This window comes from Mustela putorius, unplaced genomic scaffold, assembly GCF_011764305.1.
Source record: "Mustela putorius furo isolate JIRA1106 unplaced genomic scaffold, ASM1176430v1.1 tig00003911_pilon_pilon_pilon, whole genome shotgun sequence".
NCBI lineage: Eukaryota > Metazoa > Chordata > Mammalia > Carnivora > Mustelidae > Mustela > Mustela putorius.
In genome coordinates, this window is record NW_025422058.1 from 2,584,044 (window position 1) to 2,611,554 (window position 27,511).

Below are 27,511 nucleotides of genomic sequence, written 5' to 3' on the forward strand. Positions count from 1 at the left end.
ACCCAAGCCTTGTTCAAAATTTCCCAGACATATCTATAATGACAGAACATCCTGAAACTGATCTACTACCTCTCTGGGGCTGCTTTAGAGCAGGAACGTTATGCAGCAAGTCCTCAGCAGCATTAGAAAGCCCTTTTCTAGGTGACCTTTAGGCAGCGTGTGGACGGTGCCCCACCAGCCCCCAGCCAGCTTTCAGTCCCATGTTGACTTTCACTAAGCTTCCTAATGACAGGCAGCAGCTGGCCTTCAGTTTTCTGATCAAAAAACCTGGGAGGAAAGCCCAATGAGCTAAGCAGGATCCAAAGCGGGTCTCAGAGCCAGACACTGTGCAAAGCACCTGCAGAGCTTGCCCAACAAGAGGCCCAGAATTTCTAGTCTCTAACAACAACGCAGTGACCCACCCCTGAATCCTGTTTCAGATGATCTGCCTCAACAGAACGAAAAATATATTTCACAATTCCTAAACCATCTCAGAAATTCATAACATCATGTTACTAAAAATCAGGTAGACTTTCTTATTAATTAGCATGAATATCAAATATGAGAGTGTATTTACACACATATGAATGTATCGGAGTATATCTAAACACACACATAGATAAACACACATATAATATGCATACATAAATCCAAGATCATATATATACATATATATATGCATATAATTTTATATTCATATAGGATTGCCTCCTGGGCCACTCAGTTTTAGATATGCAAATCTAGAATAATATGCTATATGTTCAAATTTTGAAATCAGCTGACACGCTTGAATGTGACGGGTCAAGTAGAAGGCTTCCCAATCACTCAAGGTATCGACATTGGCTAGTTCAAAAATCTGGTTATTCTCTAAGTACCAGCTTCTTCTATCTGTGTAGAGTTTAACAGGATTGACTGTATGTATATTTTATATATCTCCCAGAAATATCTTCAACTTTGGAGTTTGCACAAAATAATTAAATAAGGAACATCACACTCATGCTGTAAAGTTTCCCACAGAAAATAATCCTAAAAACCTACAAGGAAATCCAGCAGATAAAATTTATCCCATTGTCCACAAGAGTTAATAAAATAGACAAATATCTCTCAAAGTGTTTGAGATGGATAGAAGTAACAGATTTTTAAATTAATCGTAACTTTCCTTTTAAGAAATTAGGTTTCAAATTGAAAATAATTCACTGAGGGATTTTGTTAAGAAGACAGTGATTTTAATGAACAGTGAGCTTTGTACAGTGAGACTTAACATGGCTTATCACCCTTATTATCATAACCGTCTAATGATATGACCCCCATCTTTCAAATGAATAAACTGAGGCTAAAGGAGCTATGACCACAAGGAAAAGACAGAGTAATCTTGACAATCATACACAGATCTATAGGACGACAACATGCCGCTAATCACTGCAAAATTTTGTGCCTATTCACAAATTCCATATAAGCTTCTATGTATAATCCCCTGATGATCAGTCTCCACGAATAAGCACACTGATATGAATTATTTAAACCACAAGTGTGGGATCTTAACATCATTCCTCCTGCTGGGAATCTGCTGTTGCATCTTTAATGTTCTCAAAAACCCTATGAAGACAGATTATTACTGTCCCTATTTTGCAGATGAAGAAACGAAAGCATGAGACTAAGGCACCTGACCAGGCTGATGCAGCTAGGAAATAGACGAACTGATGCTTGGACCCAGCCTGTCCCACTTCAGAACCCATGCCTTTAACCTCTATTTTTTGTAAAACATACGTGGTAGATGACTAAAATTCAAGGTCAGTTTAAGATGTCCTCTTGTGGCTCTCTTCATTATTGTTTCTATGTAAAAAACAAATTGTTTTAAGCTAAGACTTCAGCAAGGGACTTTATATGATTTGATGGTAAAGTTAAACTGATCAACTAGGTTAAAACTCCTTTCTCCAAAGTCCACTGACCTCCTTGTCAGGGATAAGGGATTTTGTGAACCTTCTCATTAGTCCGTGGACAATTATCTTCTTCCATAATTATAGGACTTCAGCAGCAGCAATCCCTTACCATCCTCCACACCACTCAACTAAGTGTCACTAGAATCCAAAAAGAGGAACAAAAGTAGGTTCTCTCCGTAAGAACACTGGGAAATGATTTCTAAGAAGAGTGAAATTTTAATTTTCTTTTCAACTATGACCCCAGTATAAAATAATACTTTCAGGTCTTAAATCAGTCAATTTTTGTTACATATGACATTTCCCTGATTATAAATTAACCTGTCATTTTCAGATATTCCCAACTGGCTAACTACAGAGTGTATGTGTGTACATGTCTGTGTAGTATGTATCACATCCATAAATCATACTTGATGGACAATATAATAAGCACACACACATCATATGCACTTATACACTCTGTTGATCCAAGTATGGACAAATATTATTTGCAAATTTTCTTTTAAGAAAGTGTACTTTTCAGCTTTTTTGCTAAGATGATGTCCAATATATTTGTTGGAACATAGTGTTACTTTGTCATCTACAAAATAAAGATAGTAGAAGTGATTTTAAAAGAGCATCCACATTTGCCCTATGTAAGAGAATGCTTGCTGACTAGTAGTCTCTGGGCAGGCGATGTTCTGGAAAGGGAAACTAACATTACAAACCCATTTTACAGATAAGGAAAGCTGAGTCTCACTATGGTTAAGTTACTGAACTAAATTCACAGATCTATTAAGTGAGGGAGCCAGAATTTGAACTACTACCTCTTCAAAGCCCATGTTTTTCCTACTATTTCATGCTACCAAGATCTTCTTCAAGTTTTTTCGTTATGCAATCTTTCTTTCAATATTTAGATATTGTATCTCCAGCCTCAGCTAATCTGGGCTGTTTTGCTTTGATGGGGCTTGATGCTCCTACACTGCTTTGAGAAACTCAGATTCCTGGATGCTGACCTGTCTTTACTTAAAGCTCTGGAATATTCCCCAAATGGACAGTTTCTTTAGCTTGCTCCTACCAGTCATCCCTAGGTTTTACTTTGCTATACCTAGTGCTAACTTACAGTCCACTGCCTTCATCGCCCGCTACTCAGTGTCCAGAGAGCCAACTATAATTCTTTTCTAAAAGGGATTTGAAATTTGGGGGGAAAAAGTTTCTTTTTTTTTAAACGAATCAAAGTTACATAATTTTGTTTTTCTCATCAAACAAAAAACAATGCTGTATTAACATTAAAATTTTTCTTTTAGAAGAAGAGACAAAAAGAGTATTTTTAAGTTTCAGACTATATTTTTCATGTGAATTATTTTTATAGGTACTTAACCAAAATGAGATCTTTACAGGATAGATTATTCTGATCGTTCACTCATTCAATCAACAAAAACAGAGACTGCACTAGGCCTAAGTCTAAGCACCAGGATACAGAGATGCTTAAGACCGGGGACATAAAGTACCTGAATAGTTGCAGTCACCAAACAAATAGTTGCAGTCATGAGGAACTACAACACAAGGTGGGGTGTGAACATCAGTGTCTGAAATTGGCAAGAAGATGGCAAATGAAGCTCAATTCAAGTGTACTACTGGGTTGTTCCTATCCTATCACTGGTCACCTCTAACAGTACACATGTATTAGCCCATAAAATTAAGACAAGCATTTCTGAGAGTGTTAAATTTGGGAATCATTGGTATATACATATATAAATTTATGTTTTTAAAATGTAGGAATTACGAAACACCTAGTTGGCTCAGTTGGTTAAGAGGCTGCCTACGGCTGGGGCACCTGGGTGGCTCAGTGGGTTAGGCCGCTGCCTTCGGCTCAGGTCATGATCTCAGGGTCATGGGATCGAGTCCCGCATCGGGCTCTCTGCTCAGCAGGGAGCCTGCTTCCCTTCCTCTCTCTCTGCCTCCCTCTCCGTCTACTTGTGATTTCTCTCTCTGTCAAATAAATAAATAAAATCTTTAAAAAAAAAAAAAAAAGAGGCTGCCTATGGCTCACGTCATGATCCTAGGGTCCTGAGATTGAGTCCCTCGTTGGGCTCCTTCCTCAGCGGGAAGCCTGCTTCACCTGCTCTGCCTGCTGCTCCCCCTGCTTGTGCTCTCTCTAACAAATAAATAAATAAAATATTAAAAAATAAAATAAAATAAAATGTGGGAATTATAAGATGTTAAATATTGTAACGGACTGCCTGATTTAAAAAAAAATTAAATCAGGGCTCCTGGGTGGTACAATCAGTTAAGTGTCTGCTCTGGGTTTCTGCTCAGGTCGTGATCTCATGGTCATGAGATCAAGCCTCACACTGGGCTCCACGCTCAGTGCAGAGACTGTTTGAGAATCTCTCTCCCTTTCCCTTTCCTGCTCAAGCTCTCTCTCTCTAAAATCAATAAATACATCCTTAAAAGATTCAATTCAATTTAAAAAATTAAAATCAACTAGTGGAATCAAAACTACTTTTGTATGTATCTTTGATCACAGTTCTGACAGTATTCAATAGTGTGAACTTGAAAAAGTCACATGGCCACCCTGCGCCTCAGATTTCTTACTTTCAGAGTGAACTATGCCATCCCTAAGGTTTTTTGGGGGTTTTTGGTTTTTTGGGGTTTTTTTTTGGCTTTATCATTCTGTAATTACTACATGGAACACAATTCAGTCTGCTGAGATTTCACATTTCTGGTAAATTAAGTATTCATGTATCTTATTTGTATTAATATTTAAACTCCATGATATTCTTTCATTTTTAATAAATATAACAGTTTCATCAAGCTTTTCTGAGGTACCATTGGTTTTACAATTTGTACCCAAAGTGATCTGATATGACCTCATGGAAAATGGGCTTCCATAATACCCATTCTGGAACAACACCTCTAGAACACAAATTTAACTAACAAAGTCCTTGCTGAGTGGGTAATATTTTTCTTGTTCTAGCTTTAGTAAAATTTCTGTCCAAGAGGAGCTTAGGAAACATATGGCTTTGTGCATCTTATCATTTGGCAAAAAGACAATAAAATATATATGACAAGTTGAACTACAACATAAATGGATATAAACATGATGTTAAATCATTTGCTAAAATGATAAGGAATATTACATGTATTTTTGCAAGTATTCTGAGATCCTTTTTGACCTCTGTACTTTTGCCCTGAGACTCATTTGTTGGCTGACAACCTTGTCATGTTCTAAGATTTGAAACAGCATTTAGTTCCCCACGAGATCATGGAAAGCATTTTTGGAAAGTCTTCATGTTGGTTTAGTAGTGAAAGTTTACTATCAACTAATTTATTATGGATAAGAGCTTATGACAATTCAAATTCTTTTCTTTATATATAACGCAAAACTGATCATCCCACTCATTGCTCTTAAAGTAGGGTGCTTTGGATTAGTCCATGTAAGCAAAAATAAGCAATAAAAACATTTTAAATATTAACTTGGTAATTGGTCTGACTTTTAACATCTTTTCAAACACTTTATTTTACTAAATTAGTGGCAAGCAAAAAGGTTATTATCCCCTTTTTCATGGAACAATGATGGCTTCCCACTCCAACTTTGTGTGCAAAAGGAAGACCAAACACCTTCCATGACGGTTCTGTTCCTCTGACTTTCATTGTTCTAACTCTGATTCTGATACCCCTACTTTCCCATTCTATATTGCATTCTAACCAGGACTGTATTTCAGTCCAATAGAATTTGCTATAAATATGTAAATGTGTTTTCCTATATGGTAGCCATTAGTCACATGTAAAGATTGAGCACTTGAAATATGCTTGTTGAAACTGCAGAACTGAATTCTTTAATTTTTATTAATTTAAATTGTAATAGCTACAGTGCCTAGTGGATACTGTATCAGTAAGCACAGATAGAGCATCTGAATACTTTTTAAGCTCTGTTTTCTACTTTGAAGTAGCTGCTCTAGCTTTGCTTTCTCTTAGAATAATCCTAAATTTATATCAGGTGCTCTCAAAGATTTTTAGAAAAAACTAAATAACACTTTGGTTAATCAACATTCTATTAGAATTAAGTTCCTCTCCATAAAAGCCTATTTTTAATTATGTTTGTAAACAAGAGTATGAAAAGCCCATTATCTTTGAGAAAAAAATAAAACAACAGTGTGTGCTAATGGACTCCCAGTCTTTCTGAATATTGGAAAGAATCTAGCTGTATAAAACAAGCATATAAAGGGCTAATTATATTTTCTTACCCAGGAAAGTGCTCTCCTAACTACCAAAAATAAAGTTTTTTTCTTCAAGGAAAGAATCCTAATACTTTTGGCCAAATGATATTATCAGAATTAACAGATTAAGACTTCAGGTGCAAGAAGCTAGCTGGTGGTCAGTATAAATTATAATACTACAGAATGTTTCTGAGAATGGATATGCTTAATACTACAGAGGTAAGGAAAGCAACACATCTGTTGACTAATATACTTTACACAGCAGCACGGCTCATTACGGAATATATTGGTATAGTTTTCATATTGGTATTTTCTCTTTCCTAGCATGTGAGCTGCTGGAAATTACCCTGGAGTCACTGATTCAGATTCTAGGGCTTAAGGAAGTTTTAGAAGAGGCCAACTACCCAGGTAAAGGGTGTAAAACATTGTGTTTGTTGGTAGAAAAGAAAAATGAGGTCTAGGAGACAAAAATGATATCTAAATGCCTGAAGGACAAATACCCTGGAAACAGCATCCCTGGTGCTGGCCAATGTCTGGGAGATGGGTATTATCTTACCTGAAAAGAAGGAACATTGAATACTGCAGGTAGTGGCAAAAATATAGCCCAGCTTAGCCCTAGGAAGCAGATCATATTCTGTCAGAGAACATCCACCACTAGTTGCCATTACCAGTTCGGCTATAAAGAAACACCTGTCAGCACCATCTGGCAGCAAAAAACAATAGCATGGACTGATGAGATGGGTTTAGCTCTACTTGCATGGGTAAGTAGGACTGACTCTGCCCTTTTCCACTGTCCACTAAATAATCAGAATTCTGGACTACTACTCAAGAAGTTGATAGTGTCTGTGCTAAGATGATAGGTGAGGCACTTATAATGATTTCAAAACTTAAATAAAATTGGACTATCCTTTTACCCTCTATTTGTGAGTAAAAACAATCAAACCTTACATGTTCAATAATGTTAGCCTTTCACTGTTGATACTGCTTAAATAGACAAGGTCCAAATATCACAGAAATACTTAGATCAGTCAGTATCCAACCATCTTAAATCCTAAGAGGTATCATCTCTTCTACTTACAAAATACCATGGATTAATTCATAAATAAATAGCTAGATGGTTTGTAATGAAAGTACTTAAACTTTTAGACCTGTTATTTCTCTCACCTTCTAGAGCTGAAAGGATTCAGAGAGTCAGTGAAAATAGAGGAGGCTGCACAGATAGTTGTGTTTTGAAAATTCCACTCTTGAGGCACCTGGGTGGCACAGTCAGTTAAGCCTCTGACTCTTGGTTTCAGTGCGGGTCAAGATCTCAGCGTCATGGGAGGGATCCCCAAATCCAGTTCTGCCTTCAGCCCGGAATCTGCTTGAGATTCTCCTTCTCCCTCAGCTCCTCCCCTGCTGTGGACTGTCTTCTTCTCTCTCTCTCAAATAAATAAATCTTTCAAAAAGAAAATTCCACTCTTCCCTCATAGAGAGAAATAAAGTTCCAAAGGTATGTTTGGGCAGAGAATCTTCATAAGCATTTACTCCAACCAAAATGCCCTTGTCTTGGGTGAAAGTTTGCCCATTTTCATATTTAATGATTTTTTAGAGAACTGCTTGGGAGTAAGATGGTTTTTTGTTTTTGTTTTTAATCTTCCTTCTTTAGTTTTTTATAAAAAAAATAACCCCAATTTAGCAAGTACTCACGAAACCTTTGCTGAATAAATGGTTGTTTGTGGATTTACATGGATTTTTCTCCTTTGTTCCACAGCAACAGTTCTTGAGTTTATACCACATGCAAGGTTTCCAACACAATGCTGACCAAGAAAGATAGTGTCCTTAACCTAATAGAGGCAGACTATAAACAAGCAAGCAGTTCCATGGGTAAGAGGACACATTGAAAGGATTACTAGAAAGAAAATCAACAGAACACAATGATGGAGTGGGCGAGGAAGCACTTTCTGGAGGAAATTACATTAATACCCTATCCCTGAATGATGAGAGGTCATTCACGCAAAAAAATAGAGCAACAGATACTTCAGGCAGAAAGAACAGTGCAAAGACCTGAAAGAGAGAAAGCCCTTGGTTGTTCAAAGAACGTACTGGCGGATCACCAACAGGCCTCATACAGAATGAGGGAGAGAAAGGTGGCAGGAAATGGGAGGGAGAATGAGAATTGGATTATGCTGGACCCCGATGGGCCATGTCAAAGAGTTCAGATTGTAATCAAAATGCACTAGAAAGTCATTTCAGAAGGCAAGTGATAAATCCGGATGCATTAAAAAGAAAATCATTGTTATATCCATGAATCCTCTTGGTATCATATACTTAGCCAGAACACTAATTTGGTACCTGATAATGGATATGAAAGACATTTCTAAAATAACAAGTGGGACTGAAATGTGAAGGCACATTTTTATTTAACTTTTATTGTACTCTTCCCCCAAAGCAAGGTGGAAATCATTGCATCAGTTCATGATTCTATAAAAATATTTTACAAAGCAAAGCAGAGTAAGGCATTATGTTGTTTTTTGAGTTTAACCCTCATCCTTTCCCAGTGTTAATTAGAGAGTGACAAGTCCCTGCAAGGTGTTGTTTATCTGTTATTTGCAAGCACGACGATTTGCCAATACCAGCAACTGTTAAAAGATAGAAGCCCTCCTTACTGAGACAGCATGAAGTAAAAGTACTACATGGCACCTAACAATGCTGTTTCATCAAGCAGCTAGTAAGAGTTTCAAGGGAGAACAACTAATGTTAACAAAAAAAAAAACCCCAAAACAATAAACAAGGTGTAAAATTAACTACCAGCAGAAAATGTGAAAAATAAGCAGGAGAATTCATGTGCTTTCAGGCACATTCTTAAGGAGGGGCCGTCTTGCCTCAGAACTAAATGCGCCCATTTAAATTAATCCCTTAAGGTTATTAGTATGTGTGAAAACACACCTAAAGGAAAATGTGATTCTTGTAACTGGAGCACTATTGAAAGATACTTATTACAGTATAAAGTCAAAATGGCTATTTATATAGAACACTATTCTCATCTTCATTTTGCATTAGATCAATCAAACGTCTTATAAATTAGGTCCAATGATGGACACGTATCCATTTTATTTTTTAATATTCCCTCAAAAAAATGGACATGGGTTAAAATGGCTAACAGTCTTATCTCCAGGACAGATCCCACTTTCCATTCATTTCCACCATGATGAGCAAATTCTGAATGTGAATGTGGTCCAAGAGAACATCCTGCCTCCCTCCAGGAGAGCACAGTGGCTTACATACCTGCGTGTACTCACATGTGTCACTGGCACAGCCAGGAGACCAGGGAGCCAAGTTTTGCGGGTTATCTGCTGGCTGATGAGAAGCTGAGATGGAGTGTGGCCCTACCCGTGTGGACTGGCAATGATTTTTCTCCATGTAGCCTATCAAATTTAAATGTGACCTGTGTTCCTTACAACATATTTTCCTAACAATTAAATGAAGCTTCCTAATGTGATTTAATGAAATCCGTCACCTTTAATAAGATAGATAGAGAACCTTGAGTGTAAGTTCCCAAATGTGACAAGTCAAATGTGACCAAACCAGGTTGAATGCCAATAAAGAAATGCAGTTTCCCAAATCTGGGCTCACATTTTTCACATCTTTTCAAAATCATTTGGGAGGGGCTCTTGAAAAACATTTGCTTTAAAACGAAAAAGAAAAAAGAAAACCACTTGCTTAGAAAAGTATTATACTCAGACTCACATAGCATAAAAGTTTAGCAGAAACACTAGAAAGTCTTCCATAGATTTATATCTTTCAAAAAGATTTTTAACAATACATTAATATGTTAGATTAAGAAATGATTTCCATGCACATAGAAAACATGCTAAACATAGGTAGATAAACTTTAAAATAAAATCATAGACCATTGACCCAAAGAAGGAGGTACAACCTGGTAAGTTCTCTCGTCTAGGACAAGTTCATTGCTAAAATGGACAGTAAAAGTATTGGACCCACAAGTTGTGAGGGTGGACAGAAATGCAAGGAAAAGTCCTTTGTAAACTACAGATTGCTTGCTATTTAAATATTAGTTAGAAGCCCAACCCGCTTTGTTATGCAAGGCGGAAGTGATGGATATATATGGATTTAGCCATTAGTAATGCAGTTAACACAGTAAAATGTATTACTGTTATCTACCGAAGAGTGTTAGTAGGCACTCAATAAATATATAAATACACACTGAAGTCAGTAAAAACATCGTATCTTTTAAATCTGTGCTTGATTCTTAGACTGATAATTTCCATCTTCAAACAAAGTATTATGCTACAATGCAATGTGTAATACAACTAAGGGCAACAATACTATCCTGAATGCACTAACCTCCATCTCTGTTTCTGAAACAATGGCTTAGTTAACTGGAAGAGAGCAAGCACTACGGAGAACCCTCTGTAGAAGAATGTGTAGAACATTCTTCGCTAAGGACTATCCACTGGGCACTAAGGAACAACTTCACCATTATGCAAAAACACTCACAAGAACTACTTCTAAACAGGCAATGTAACAGTGCCCATTTTTATTAACTTTTACACAGCTACACTGTTTACCATGATATGTGTCAGGAAACATTTATAAAGAATAGCTAGTTCCATGAAACATGAAAACCGATCATAATAAATGATTTCGAAAATGATAAAAAGGTATTTTCTTGTGTTAATTCTTGGAACTGACATCTTCAGATTTAAATTGAAGTACGATAATTGTGCTCTTCTATGAAATATACACATGATTGTATATAACAAATTTATTTTTGAGTTAAGGAAAATCAATACAGATAGGGGATGGATCCTATAATTGATTTTTAAGTCAGTGGTTGGAAATTGTGAATATATTTCCTATATATATCATGTAAGAAACACTGCTTAGGGTCCCATGCCAACTGGAACAATACCCAATGCCGCTAAAAGACTAGTAATAGCAGTCCCGAGTCAGTGTCTCTCTAAAATCTCAAAGCTCTCTTGATCCCTAAATTATATAGAGGAGGAGAGTCAAGCTCAGGAGAGTAAGGCACAGAAATTATAGAATGTAAGAATCAAGATGCATCACTTCTTACTAATATATTCCCCCATAGTTTTTATACATAGTTTTAAACCATGCCCAACTGTAGTTCACCCTTCAAAACTACCAATTATTCAGTGTTTCCTAGGTGCAAGACATTGCTCCAAATGTTTTATATATGTGGGTTTTTTTTTTCAATACTCCCATTTTATAAAATAACACAACAGAGAAACTAAGAGAAGACAGGGGTTCAGTAATCTGAGGAAGCACCAGACCCAAGAATCAAACTCAGGTAGTCGTATTCTAGATCCTTTGCTCTTAACTATTTACGAGGCTACTTTTTTACTGGATCCTCCCAAAGACACTGCTAGCCTGACTGATGAGGTCATGTGTGAAATACTGAGCCAAGTTTTATTATTGGGCCGTGTTTCTTCCTAATTAACATAAGATCATGGGTATCACCATTTTTTTTTCTCCATCGTACTGTTCATTTGTGATCCACTCCCCTAACAGAGTCCTCCTCTTGGGGCAGGTTCACGATTCATCTTCATCCATACAACTAACACGGTTAGTATTTTCAGATCCGTTCACTGGAGCTGTGATTCCAGCTTTGAGGATAGTAGGAAACCAGATCTGGCTCCGGGAACTGAGGCATTACAGTTTCTCAGAGAAGATCTACTTTTAGGAGAGTTTAGGAGCCTTTATATGGATACTCTTTTTATAATGCTAGTCCTTCGTTTCCATGTAGAGATTGTTTTGTGTATATAGAGCTTCTCCAACAAGGAATTGCAAAGGAAAAGAGGAACAAATGGAAAGATTTCACACAAGAACCCACTCCAAACACCAGGTTCACTAATTGTGTCTTGTTTGTTTTTTTAGTTAATAAGGTGAAGGCAGAAGATGGGCAAAGGTGCTCACAGCTCCTCCAGCGACTTCTTGGGTCAATTAGCAATTTGTGCAGAGGCCACTGACAATGGCCTGGCAGTGGGAGGTGGCAGCAGCTGGCCTGGGTGCAGATCACCTGTTAATTGACAGGGACTGTACAGTGTTGATATTATTATCTGGGTGTGCACTGCAGATATCCAAGAATAAAATAGGAATGAATAAAAGAGGTAGAAGAATTCTTGAAAAACTTGAATTCCAAATAACTATGCTAACATAGAGTCCAACACTAGCTGACTGAAACAAATTAACACTACGGATACTAGAGCCCTAGTATAGAATGTCTTAGTTTAGGTTTCTGCCAGAGTAGACCTTGAAACGATGATTCCTGTGAAAGTAGTTTATTTAGCTGATCGTTCCAGAAATACTGGGAGAGAAGTCAGGAAAGGAAACGGGAACCAGAAGATAGAAAATAAAGGGCATTTTATTGCAACAATGGGTAAACAAAGCTTCGTCCCACTGAGGAGCCCCAGGCATGAGCTCTCGGCCAGTGCTTCTCCAGTACTACTGTGTATGAGAATCACCTGGAAATCTTGTGAAAAAGCACATTCTGATTCAGCAGGTTTGGTGTAGGGCCTGAGACCCTGCATTTCTTACACATTCCCTGATGAGAATACTACTGCTGTTCCTCAGAACACACTTTGAAGATCTAATGGTTTTCTGTTTATCATAAAAATTTTCCAAATTTGCAAATAAAATTGACAATTTTTTTTATGTCCACTGCTTTTATAACATATCATTAAATTTGCTTTTTTTCATGTAATTCTTATTCCAGGCATGGCACATTCACTGACTATTGTGCCTGGGAGAAATCTGGTCAGTCCACGTGTAAGGAAAACAAAAAGTTCTGTCTACCCTGTCCCAGGGCTATGAAATCAGATGGCTCTGCTCACCAGCAGGTAGCCTGCTGTACACAGAAACACACTGGGCATGTCAATCCACTCAGGGGTCATCTCAGACTCCTCCTCTCTCTTTATATATCCAGTTCTTGTTTCCCATTCCATTCCGGTACCAAAGTACACCCCGATTTTGTGATTAATCTCATCTTTGGCCATTGGAAATGAGCAAAAGTCTTTTTTTTCCTCTCCCACCCAATTTTAACATTCAATACTCTTTAATGGTATTTTTACATGCATTCCAAGGTTTTGCTACTTTGTTACCTCAGGGTAAGATTTGTGAAATCTCAGTCCACCCTTTTATACTTACCTGGAATCTCAAAGGAGGAAACAGATATGGTTAAACTACAGTTTCAAAATCATTGTGTTATATTCAAAAGTATGTATTTATGTGATCAAATGGAGAAAAGCCCCAGGCCTTTTAGGAAGACAATCTTAAGGAGAAACTGACAATGACATGATCAGCCATTCAAAACAGGCCACACAATATTCTAATCTTTGCTTTAAAAAGTTGTGTGTGTGTATAAATATAAATATTATAAACATTAACACAGAAATCTGTTGAAGGATGTATGTATGTATGTATAGAAAGGTGAGAGGAAACTGGTATATTAGTGTATTTCAAGTTTTTTCCATTGTATATGGTCACATTTTTTCAACATATTTTTTTTTAAGATTTTATTTATTTATTTGACAGAGAGAGATCACAAGCAGGCAGAGAGGCAGGCAGAGAGAGAGAGAAGGAAGCAGGCTCCCTGCCAAGCAGAGAGCCCGATGCGGGGCTCTATCCCAGGACCCTGCGATCATGACCTGAGCCGAAGGCAGCGGCTTAACCCACTGAGCCACCCAGGCACCCCGAACATATTTTTTTTTTAAGATTTTATTTATTTATTTGACAGAAAGAGATCACTAGTAGGCAGAGAGGCAGGCAGAGAGGGAGAGAGAGAGAGAGGCGGAAGCAGGCTCCCTGCTGAGCAGAGAACCTGATGTGGGACTCAATCCCGGGACCCCGAGATCATGACCTGAGCCGAAGGCAGCAACTTAACCCACTGAGCCACACAGGCGCCCCTTTCCAACATATTTTAGAAGAAAAAATTAGTCTCCATCATTCCTTTATGGAATGATAAAAATCAGAACTCACATGTTAATATCAAGACAAGAAAAAGGGTTTAAGAAGAAACAGGAATTAAAACTTACTGAATCTTATAGCTTAGGAGTCATTGTTGAGATCACAATTAATGATAACTAGTAATCATAACAAGAATTTACATATAATTCTGTCTTCAAAATGCATAAAACATGTATCACAAAACTCAAGTATCATCTAGTTTGGACCTGCCAGTTTTATCTATCTATTTCTAGGAAGAATATGCAGTCATTACATCTGTTGATATCTAAAATCCACCAATCAGGAAATGGAACATGGTCTAGTTTAGAACAAAGGAACAGAACCATTAAGCATGGTATACAGTATTCACTTTTATCTATTTCCAGTTCTTCCCATTAGCCCAAGTCTGTTGACATTGAATATGTCTGCTGCCAGGACCCAAAAGGCAGGTAGCCATATAAACCACCTATCATATGATAGAAGATTTAAAAGAAATTCTATCCAAGTCTGAACTTGGAAATTTCAGTCTGAGAGAGAAATTTCTAGAATCACTGCTTCACAGAAAAGCCCACCTTATATAACTCATCCCTAGAGAACTCCTGGTAAAGTGGTTGGCGACAGTTGTTTGCAGTACCCTTTTTTAAGAGATGATGAGGCAGAGGGAGAAATAGGGACAATCTTTAATGATATCATAGTATGCCACAATTCCAGTACCAGTTTCTTGTGAACATGACATTCATATTTGTATTTGTACCTGGATTCCAGATTTATACAACGGAATTGCATAATGGCTGCTCAATGAATTTCAAAAATTAAAAGTTTGGATAACCAGTAACCAGATGACTAATCAATTTTGTTGAGACCACTAGATAATCCACTCATATTAGCAGTCATGCTTCACAATCAGATGATTAATAAATGATGTAACTTTGCTTCAGAAACGACATTATCCCTAAAAGTCCTTTTAACATACCTCATATACACTAACAAAAAAAAAAAGTCAGGCAGATTTATAAAAATAAAACACCACTGAATGAGTCCATCCTTCAAGAAGATCTAAGAATGAAAAGCCTGGATCTATCCTAAACCTTCTCTTCTTAAGTGATTTATCTTCATATTTTCTCTTAAGAAAACAGATTTTTAATCAATTTCCAACAGAAACAATATCAAGTAGTTCTCAACACCTGTGATGACAATCCCAATATACTTTTTGACACTAAAATGATGCTATTTTACCAATACTGCAAGAAAATGCGACAGATGTTGTCTAAAAGAATCAGCACACTAAAAAGAAAGATACTAAGAGAAGAATTAGGCTAGATTTAAATTAATAAATTGTCTTTACTCTCTCAAGCACTGGTAATCATGAGTAAGGTTTTCAGCAACATTACTGGAGTAGCCTCACATTGTATGCAGAGATGATACGGCTAGACCACACTTCTGTCTGAAGTCAACTGAAAAACAAACAAATGAAAACTAGTCTATGTGGAGAGACACTGTGGAAGCCCTCATTGTCACCGGTAGATGAAGCTTTTTCTAATCTCCAACCTAACCTTGATGTTAAGGCCACAATACCAGTGGGGCTGCCCTTAAAACAGCAGGCTTTCTCCAAATCAGCACCTCCTCTTCTATTAATTAACTCAGTTGTTTCTCTCACTTAACATGGCTTTCCACATCTCAGACTCTCTCACTCACTACACCCAGACTGTGTTACTTCTGAAACAACCGCCATCATATATAAAGACAAGATGCGTTAGAATTTATCTGGAGGATCTAGCAAGGCAGTGTGAAAATAATGCTAACTAGCATGTGAAAGACCTGATTTTAGGCAATGAGAACATGTGATGACATCAATCTTAGACATTTCCATGAATGTCAATCTCTGCAAACAAGCAATAATACTGTCATCCCTTTCTGCTTTAGGGAACAGAGAAACAAAAGCATTCCAACCGGTCCCTAAATACGTATTGCATTTCATTGTTACAATCTCAAAATATGTATCCTGCTATCCTTTTTAGCAATACCTAGCGAACTGTGGACTAGGACAAATGCTTTGGTTTAATACACAAAATATTCATGGAGCAATAATGCAGTGTCCCAGGGCTGTCTCAGCTGTAAACTACTGCAATTAGACTGACAGTAAAATCTACTGAGCTCTGCTTTTCAATTCAAGGTCACAGTTAATTAAACTGAAGTGACATTTGTACCTACTGGGCTTTTACTGTTCCAGGGGCTTTTGCAGAAAGAATCCCATAAAACGATGAAATTAGTCGAAAACAATACACCAAACACACTGGCATCAGTGAGAAAACATGGGTCAAAAGGTCAAGTTTTCAAAAATAAAACACCACATTATGGGCATGCAGGAACTCAGATGCCACGGAAATTTTCCCATCTGGGGCATTCCAGAAACAGAATGCCAAAAGCAGGGATTATGGGCCAATCTTGACTGAAAATTCTACTGATAAACATCACAGGAATCAAAAAGTGAGTTGAATTTCACCCAGCCTTACACTAATCCAAGTCAATTTGAGATTCTTAGAAGTATTCTCAACCCCTGTAAGATTCACATCTCGGCTTTATCCATAATGAAGAGTACTTCAGATAGCACTTGTGGATATGATATCTTTTAACTTTCAAGTATGTTTTCCAGATTTAGTCAGGTGATGGGGTATTATTTTGAAGAAGCCCAAGAAGTCACACACACTTCTGAACTCTGTAGTTTTGAATAATGGTATATATATATATATACATATACACATATGTATATATATATACACATATATATATATTCTTATTATTGTATATATATTTTTAACGAACTGATCATTATTTTTACAGGACCAAATCTCTTAAGGAGATATAAAAAAGGTAAAAAAGCACCTTTTATCTCTGTAGAAATATATGTTCTTCACAAACTGGAAAGGACCAAGCATGCACATGGTATAGTAAGCACTCCATAAATTTCTCTCTTCCCTGACATTCACGGACTCACTGTGTGCAGCAGAACCATACTCACAAACTCATACGCTCAGTGTCCTAACAGTTCCTACTCAGAAGCAGAGCATACAAAGCCAAACTCATATATTTTAAGGGGAGAACAAAAACTAGTGAGCTATTCGTAAACTGAACAAAAAAATCAGTGGCACATTGTTCAAAACAGGAGCATGTACTGAAGCCAGTTCAATTCACCTTGCTTTAAATAGCTACCACATGCCAAGCATTATGAGAAGAACACATTTTTCAGTTACACCAAAAAGACGCTTCACCTCTGGATTAAGTCATGAGTTGGAATAAATGCATTTTATTTCTCTGATGTGGAACACTGTGCCTGTTAAATTAATTCATCATGAAGGACTACAAACACTTGAAGTAATTACATGAATGCTCTTATAATCTCTACGGGTAATTGTGTGGTGGCAGGGCTGCGCCCAGAGCTTAGTCTGCAAAGATTTATGATATTAACGTTTCCTTTTTCTCCTTAATACAAACTCACAAAACTGTCATTGAGACTAGATATCCCTGCTGACACTTAGCAAATTTGAATCTGAAGTACTGATCAATTGATTGATCAATATCTGAGGTTCCAGCTTACTCAGTGTGAATGTTCAAATCAACTGGGTAGCTAGCAAATCATTAGAATCCCATTTTCCCCTTGATAATGCTCATTGAAAATGTTCCTGCCTTCCCCACTTCCCTATCAACTAAAAGCTGAGGTTTCAGTGAGATGGGGATCTTCTCATCCAACACAAACAGAATCATGGCTCTCCATAGTTTGTCTAAACGCTATTACTTTTCTCTATGAGCTGAATGGCCCTTTGTGAACTCGCCTGGGAAACTAAGCATCATGACAGATCATTGTGTAAAGTTCCATACAAGGAATTTTCAGAATGATTTTGAGAGAGTTCACTCCATTCTGTAGCTTGCTATCCCTTCTGTGTTTGCAGAAAATATTTTTTGTTCAGGAAAGAAAATGATAACACCTGCAAAGGGACTTCCCTTCCAGTAAAGAAAGACTGCCTTCAAAAATCAGAATTCTGTGGTATTAATTGCTTACCTATTACCCACTTCCCTTGTCTTCAATCTGAGAGAGAAATCCATCAGGGTTAAGGACACTTTAAAATTGTAGCTAGAGAAAAATGATTAAATTGCTCCCCATAGTTAAGAAATTGCATACTGTGCTTTGGACGGAAAACCGATCTTACCATCTCCTTTGGAACAACACCCTTAGTATCAGCAGAAGAAAAAAAAAGTGCTGACCCATTTGAAACACCAACAGCATTCTTAGTAACACATTTACTTTTGAGAAATCTATATCCACATTGAAGTCAAAATGGATTCCAGGCATCTTGGATTTTACATTACTTAGTATTTCCATGATTTACTTATACTGCAGGTAAACCCAGTGAATGAACCAAACGGGACATTAATAGCACACCCATTCTTGCTTGGAGTCGTGCAAAGGATCAATCAATGTAGCACCTTTCCTAGTAGCCCTGGTCTAAATGTCAGAGCAAATTAACAAGCTATTGTCTATATGACCTCTTCTAAACATCTTACCTCCAAAACTGCAAAAGAGCTAGTTGTCTCCTGGAACTACCAGATGACTAGTAAGCAAATTTCCAAGCCAGATGTAAAAGCAAACTTTAATCATGCCCCCTAGATCCAGGTCTGACACAAAATATCCTTTCTATTATCTCTCTATTCCTTGCTTTTGTGCTTCAGCAACTGACTGGGTCCCCACACACCTCTCCTGTACTAATGGAGTCAATGAAAGCACTACGAAAGAGAATATATTTCATTATGAGTGGGATTCCTCTCCTGGGCACCATCTTTGACCCTTCTGATGACCTCACCACTCTACAGCAGTTTAGCAGGTAAGAATGTCTAAGAAGGTAGAAAAAATGAGGTTTATGTGCAAACCTCGATACTCAATTCCCAGGTTCTCACTCAGAACTTCTTTAAATCCATAAAATATATATATATATATATATATATATATATATATATATATATTAGTAAAGCCCTATTTTTATATTTTCCATTAGTTCTTTCAACATCAAACATGAAGAGTCAAACCAAAGCTCACAGTTTCTTCATGACTCTCTTTCCAGGCCAGCTGTAAAAACGAGAAAGCTTATATTGATGTACCCCAAGGACATGAAACTGGAGAACTGCAAATGTCAACTGCACCTTCTACTGGTAGCAAGGCAAGTGTTCTCCTTTAGGAGAGCTCCAACTTGCTCCATTACTCCAGCAATGCCCCATGAATCATACCTCACCCTGGATCTCAGAAAACTGTTCCATGAGATCAGGCCAGCAGGTCACTAGGATTTCTAAAAGTCAAGAGTGAGAGAACACCATAGAGTCCTTTGCCAACCCACTGGATGGATGAATTCAGAAGACTTCAGAAACAAAACCACCAACTGGTAATGAAATCCAAACCCACAGATATGCTTGGCTATAGGGTAGGATTTACTTCCATGAAATAGTATGTTACTTTATTTCCTAAAGCACATTCATTTTCAATTTACAAACTTCTCTCTAAGCATAAACAAAAAAGACCAAGCAAAAGGAAATTGTCTTACCTTCTTCTGATCTTCTAGCTTGTGACTCACTGGATTCTTCCCATGTCTGTTCATCTCTGAAGATAAATCCATCACATTAGGTTCTTGTTTTTCAAAATGGAATCTCTTCAAAAAAGCAGCAAACTAATCCAAGATGCATTCACTAGGAAAACACTGGCATGCCACATTTCCCATCAAACACTGTCTCCGAACTTCATCAACTCCAGGGAAAGATTAAAAAGTCCATTGATTGAATGGAAAAGATGAATTTTGCAATATACTCCCAGGACTTTCCAAATCAGCATATCGTTTTTAAGTGCTGATGTCTCAAAAATAAAATATTCAATCCAGAACTTTAACTCCAACTGCTATCTTTTTCTTTCTTCACAGTTTTCCATTTTAAATAATTATACAGTTCCTGTAAACCTGTGATTTAAAAAAAAAAAATAATACGCACTGTTAATTCTCCCCCATCGTTTATAGTACAAATAATGAAAAATTCTTATCTAAAATGTGAAATTTAGAAAAAAACAAGTTTAGGCATTGATTATATTTCACATAAAATCAACAGCAAGTGAAAGGCAATATTCTTTACTCTTCTAGTCTTTAAAAAACCAAATACAATAACTGAATTAAAGCACAGTATTAAAACCAGGGATTCACAGGTTATCAGAGTTAAAAATCAACAAAGAATAAACATACACACTCATCAAACATGTGCATTTGCTCTGTGGATCTACTCATTAATTTCAGTATTCGCATAACTACAGAATTTAGAAAAGAGCCCAATACATGTTGACATGATGCTAGACTGACAGTTTTCATAAATAACTTCATTTAAATTTTATTTAAATTTAAAATTTAATTTAAAATTTAAATTTAAAATTAAAATTAAATTGTTAGTCTATTTTAAGATGAGTTTGAGAGGGTAAGTAAATTTTTTGTAAGTTTAATAAATAAGTAGTAATAAGACTAGAATTAGAATTCAGATTCTTTTGAATCCAAAACCCATTCTTTGTCCTCCACATAGCTGTCTCAATTCACATTATATATTTTGTCCACAAGGATCCCATAAATGAGTTTGCCAGGTACCTTGCTGAATTATGAATGCATAAGTCATTCTCTTTTTAAAAAAATGCATATGATCTAGTGGTTTCCAAACCCTGCTAGAAAATGGAATAATCTGGGAATACGCCTACTCATAGAGACTCCTTGTATCAACCCAACACAGCTAATGTAGAAACTACAGGGTAGTGCTTGAAAATGTGCATTTTTTTTCCAACTCTTCAAGACATTCCTGATGCAGTAAAACCACTGAGGAGTTGAAATCTCCCTCTACTATAGAGCTTCCCAAACTTGTCTGCATTTTGCAATCATAGGGAAGCTGCAAAAATTATTGATTCTTATATCCCATACCCAGAGACTCTGATTTAATTAGTCTAGATATGACCTGAGTCTTGGAACCACAGCCCTAATACACAAAATCCCTTAACATAATTGATGGACCACTGCTTGAATACATTAAACAAAAAGAAACAGTATCTTGGGAGGCAGTTCCTTCCATAGCAAAGCAGTTCTGGTCTTTAGACAATTCTTCCTAATTTAGATATTAATTCTGCTTTCCTAAATACTTCTGTACATTATTTATATTTTTGTGATGATCATTCTTGGAATCACCAATATACCTAAAATACTATTAATTTATTCTTCTATCTGACAATTCTTCAAGTATCATCTTAGCCAGGTTAACCATTTCTAGCACCCGCAACAATTCCTCATCACCCTGGTTATTTACTTGAGAGGTTCCAATTTTTACAGGACTCATAAACTGTGCAATCAAGAGCTGAGCACAAAGGTTCAGCATGATGTGTTCCCTTTAAGAAATCACTGCCAGGTTCCACAAAACAAGCAAGCCAAGAACAAAATACATGATAAAGTAGATAGTGTTTGAAAAATCAGCTCCTGAACTACGTTTTGGCCTTTCCATACACTGTCTCCTGTCTAGCCATTATTTTGACAAGCCGTGGTCTTTCTTGAAGTCCTCTGATACACTGCAGAGGTATATTTAGTTTGCATATTAATTGGAATGTTATCAGCAAAGAAAATAGCATGGGCCAAGGCTTGGACATGAGGGAACACAGGGCTAATATGAGGAGTTCACAGAAATTCAACGAGGAGTCATGGAAAATGTGTAAGAAGAAACGAAGCATAATAGAATTTCCGGTTTTAAAAGTTCATCTTAATTTCAATATGGAAGATAAATGGAAGGGAACAAAACTTGTGACAGAAAAATCTTATGGGGATTGCTTAAACAATCAAAGAGAGAGACAACAGTATTCTGAACTGAACTAGCGTAGGAACTGATGGGATGGAAAAAATGACAAAACTAAGTAATGTGGTATTTAAAAGGTGTAGTTGATGGAATTGTTAATTGATTGGACACGAGTGTGGGTGTGTGATGCAAAGGGTGCATGAGCACAGGGAGGATTATATCATCTAAAACAGCAAATACCAAAAAAGAAGCATTTTGGACAGGATAGGATAAAAGAATTTGCAAAGCGAACTACAGATGCTTGCTAAAATCCAGAAAATTAGAAGTCAATCTCACTGTCGGACATAGAAGCAAAAATCCTAAAGGAACATTAACAAACTGAAACCAGCAGTGTCTAAAATGAATCACATACAAATTCCGAATTGGTGCTACGCCAGGAATAAAGCTTGGTTTAAGATTTGAAAATCAATCAGTATAATTTACCACATTAACAAAATAAGGAAGAATAATGATAGGCTCATCTCTACTGGAGCATTAATATAATTTGACAAATTAAACATTGATTCATCACACACACACACACACACACACACCATGCACGCACAAACTCTTAGAAGACTAGAAAAGGACTTCAATAATATTCCTTCATCTGATAAAGCATATCCACAAAATGTCTACAGTAAACATCAGACTTATTGGTAAAAAATTAAAGACTTTCCTTTTGCTGAGGAACAGCACATAAATACCTGCTAATATAAATTCTATTCAATATTGTACTTAAAGTCCTACCATGCAGTGATATAAGAAAATATGAGAGAGAGATGAATGGAGGGAGCAGTATGCAGGCAAGCAGTATAAGCAATGGAAAGGAAGAAGTACAACTTTTATTTATAAATATTATGATGATGTATACAGAATGTTAAAGAATAAAGAGATAAATTACTAGAATTAATATTTGAGTTAGCGAGTTTCCTAAACACAAAATTAACATATAACATCCCTTTATATTCCTTTATCACAGCAGCAAACATTCAAAAAACAAAATTTTAGAAAGATACTGTTTACAGTGGCATTAAATATATAAAATATCTAGGAATAGATCTCATAAAAGATGGTAAGGACTTTATGATGAAGCAATAAAACATCAAAAAACAAAAATCTAAAAAAAAGATTATGCTACACTCACAAACTGTAAGATTTAATACTGCAGAAATGCCAATTTATTCCTAAAAAATTTACAGACTCAGTACATTATCAATCAAAATTCCCAGTTTTATTTTTATAACTTCAGAAGATGCTTCTAAAATATATATGGAAAAACAAAATACCATTAAAATCCAGGACATTTTTGAAGAACAAGTTGCAACTATTTGCTCTGCCAGATGTTAAGAAACATAAACCAACAATAAATACAATGGTATATAACTGGTACTAGCAGAGACAAGTTAACTATGCACACAGAAAGCCCAGAAACAAACTCGTAACACATATGGGTCACTTGATTTATTACAACGTTACATTTACAAAGCCACAGGAATTTTTTTTAAAGATTTTATTTATTTATTTGACAGACAGAGATCACAAGTAGGCAGAGAGGCAGAGCAGAGAGAGGGGGGAAAGCAGGCTCCCTGCTGGACAGAGAGCCCAATGCGGGGCTCGAACCTAGGACCCTGAGATCATGACCTGAGCCGAAGGCAGAGGCTTAACCCTCTGAGCCACCCAGGCGTTCTGCCACAGGAATTTTTTCAATAGAGTTCTGGCTCAATTAGATATCCCTGTTGGTAAGAGAAAAAAAAAAAAGAAAGAAAGAAAGAAAAGAAAAGAAAAAGTAAAGAAATTTTACCTCTACTTCACATCAATAATAAATTCCAGGTAGACTATGAATGTACTTGTGACAAGACAGGGAGAATAGTTTTATAATCTGAAGGAATGGAAACAAGAGGTCAAAAGCACTAAATGTAAAGAAAAAGATTATAACTAAGATAGTATCAAAATCAGGAAATTTTATTCCTCAGATTACACCAATAAGAAAATATAAATGCAACCCATAGTGTAGGAAAAAATACATATTATGTATATAACTACATCCAAAAAAAAATAAGAAAACATACAAAAATATTTCAATAGGTGCTCCAAAAAAAGAAAAAATAACAGACATAGAAAATAGTGCTTGCTGTGGGTTAAAGACGGGGAGAAAGGTGTGCTAAAAGAGTTAGTGTAAGGAAGACTTGTAGTAAAAGGATAATTCTATCTTGATTCTGGAGGTGTTTATATCAATCTATACATGCAATAAGATTATTGTAGATACACATAAATGTGTATATATAAAGCTGGCAAAATATAAGTAAACTCTTGTAATTGTACCAATGCCAGTTTCCTGGCTTTGATACTATACTATACTATAGTAATACACAGTGTTACCATGGGGAGAAACTAGGTACATTAAACCTCCCTATACTTTATTTCCCAACATTTTTTGTGTATCTAACATTATCTAAAAATAAAAAGTGAGAAAAAAAGATGATGTATAAAGGACCAAAAAACATTAAAAAGTAAACACCCTCATTAGTATTAAGAAAATGATAATGTAAACCAAGGTTTATAACTTCTCATCTACCCAAGGGGATTTTAAAAAAAGTGACAACACCCTAACAAAGTAGGCTTAAGGGAACATACCACAACATAATAAACACAATACATGAAAAACCCATATCATACTTCATGGTGAAAAACTTAAAACTTCCCTTCTAAGATCAGGAAGAAGATATCCACTCTCACCACTTTTATTCAACATTGTACTGAAAGTCCTATCCACAGCAATCAGATAACAAAAAGCAATAAAAGGCATCCAAATCAAGAAGAAAGAAATGAAATTTTCAGTATTTGCAGTTGACATGATACTATATATAGAAAACCCTAAAGATTCAACTAAGAAACTACCAGAATTGATAGATGAATCTGATAAGGTCAGAGAATACAAAACCAAAACCCAGAAATTAATTGCATTTCCATACACTAATAATATTGGTAAAATGTCCATACTACCCATAGCAATCTACACATTTAATACAATCCCTATCAAAATACCAATAGCATTTTCACATAACTAGAACAAGTAATACTAAAATTTGTTTGGAACCATAAAAGATCCTGAATAGCCAAAATAATCTTGAAAAAGAAAAACAAAGCTGGAAGTATCACCATTCCAGATTCAAGATATTCTACAAAGAGGTAAATCAAAACAGTATGGTACTGGCACAAAAACAAGACACATAGATAAAGGAAACAGAACAGAGAACCCAGAAACAAACCCATGATTATACTGTCGATTAATCTCCAACAAATGATGAGGCACCTAGGTGGCTCAGACAGTTAAGTGTCCCACTCTCAGTTTTAGCCCAGGTCATGTTCTCAGTGTCATGAGATTGAGCCCCTGTGTGGGGCTCCCCATTCAGCATGGAGTCTGCTTAAGATTCTCTCTCTCCCTTTGCCCCTCCTTCAGCTTGTGATCTATCTCTAAATAAATAAGTAAAATCTTAAAAAAAAAAAAAAAAGGCAAAAAAAAAGAGAGGCAAGAATATACAATAGGAAAAAAATCTCTTCAACAAACTGTGCTGGGAATACCAGACAGCAATATGCAAAAGAATAAAATTGAACCACTTTCCTTCACCATACACAAAAATAAACTCAAAATGGATTAAAGACCTAAATGTGAGACCTGAAGCCATAAAAATCTTACAAGAGAGCACAGGCAGTATTTTCTCTTACATCAGCCACAGCAACATCTTTCTAGATCTGTCTCCTGAGGCACGGGAAATAAAAGTAAAAATAAATTATTGGGACCACATCAAAATATAAAGTTTCTGCACAGTGAAGGAAACAATCAACAAAACTAAAAGGCAACCAATTGAATGGGAAAAGATATTTGCTGGTGACCTATCCAATGAAGGGCTAGTATCCAAAATATCTACAACTCAACGCATGCGTGCACGCACACACACACACACACACACACGCACACACCAACAAATAATCTGATTAAAAATGGGCTGAAAATGTGAACAGATATTTCTCCAAAGAAGACATGCAGATGGCCAACAAACACCTGAAAATATGTTCAACATCACTTATCATCAGGGAAATAAAAATCAAAATTACACTGAGATATCACCTCACACCTATCAGAATAGCTAAAACAAAACAAACAAACAAAAAAGAACATTAGCAAGGGTGTAGAGAAAAAGGAACCCTTGAACACTGTTGGTGGGAATACAAATTGGTGCAGACACCAGAAAATAGTAATGAGATTTCTCCAAAAATTAAAACAGAATTACCATATGATGTTATCTGACTACTGAGTATTTACCCAAGAAATTCAAAAATACTAACTCAAAAAGATGTATGTACCTCTATGTTTATTACAACATTATTTACAATATCTAAAATCTGGAAGCATCCCAAGTGTCTATCAATAGATGAATGGATACATATATTGTGTGTGGTGTACACACACACACACACACACACACACAGGAATATTATTCAGCCATAAAAAAGAATGAAATCTTGCCATTTGCAACACTGATGGAGCTAGAGAGTAGAATACTATATAAAATAAAGCAAGCAGAGAAAGACCATATGATTTCATTCATATATGAAATTTAAGAAACAAAACAAATGAACAAAGAGGGAAAAAAGGGAAAGAGGAATAAACCAATAAACAGACTCTTAACTATAGAGAACCAATGGTTACCAGAGGGATAGAGGGAGAGATGTGAAATAAACCATGGGGAATAGGAGCACACTTATGATGAGCACTGAGAAATGTATAGAATTGTTGAAATGCTATATTGTATACCTGAAACTAATATAACACTGTATATTAATTAGACTATAATTAAAATTAAAAACTGAGTAAAAAAATATTTTTTAAATGACAATACCAAATGTTGGCAAAGTCATGGAAAAACAAGAACATGATGGCCAAAGTACAAACTGGAACAACAATTTTGCAAAACAAGTTACCTTTTTTCTTTTCTTTTTATTTTACCAAAAATCGGTAACTGTTAAACGTATTAAGTTTGAGGCTATACATACTTTATGACCCAGCAATCATACTCTGAGGTTTGCACTCTTCAAAAATATATGTATATGTGCATCAAGAAAAATGTGTAAGATGTTTCCTTTAGAATTACCAAAAATATGGAAACAACACAAAAGTCCACCATTACAATGGGTAAATAAATTGTGGTATATTTATACAAAAGATAAACATACATTAAATAAAATGAGTAAACAATAGATACATAACAATATAATTATCAAAATATTAAGAATTTGAAGTCCAAACTAAAAGAATTTATACTGTATGATCTCACTTATGTAAGTTCAAAAAATATGTATAACTATGGTATTGTAAGTTAGGATAGTGGTTACCTTTGGTGGGAAGGGGACAGAAAGGGGTTTTTTTTAAGTATTTATTTATTTATTTATTTATTTATTTATTTGAGAGAGAGAGAGATGAGTACAAGCACAGTGGAGAGATGCAGGAGAGGGAGAAGAAACACAAGCAGATTCTAAGCTTAG

General features: G+C 36.1%; 1 protein-coding gene across 7 annotated transcripts in view; it reads right to left on the reverse strand.

Moving 5' to 3' along the window:
• The window catches only part of NAV3 (neuron navigator 3), a 597,791-nt gene extending 577,717 nt beyond the window's left edge, over positions 1-20,074 (reverse strand). For all 7 annotated transcript variants that reach the window (XM_045069074.1, XM_045069076.1, XM_045069075.1 and 4 more), the window contains exon 1: positions 19,675-20,074. In XM_045069074.1, coding sequence (XP_044925009.1) covers positions 19,675-19,746 — 72 coding nt within the window. In that variant the 5' untranslated portion in view covers positions 19,747-20,074. The remainder of the gene's footprint in view (positions 1-19,674) is intronic.
• Positions 20,075-27,511: the final 7,437 nt, after the last annotated feature.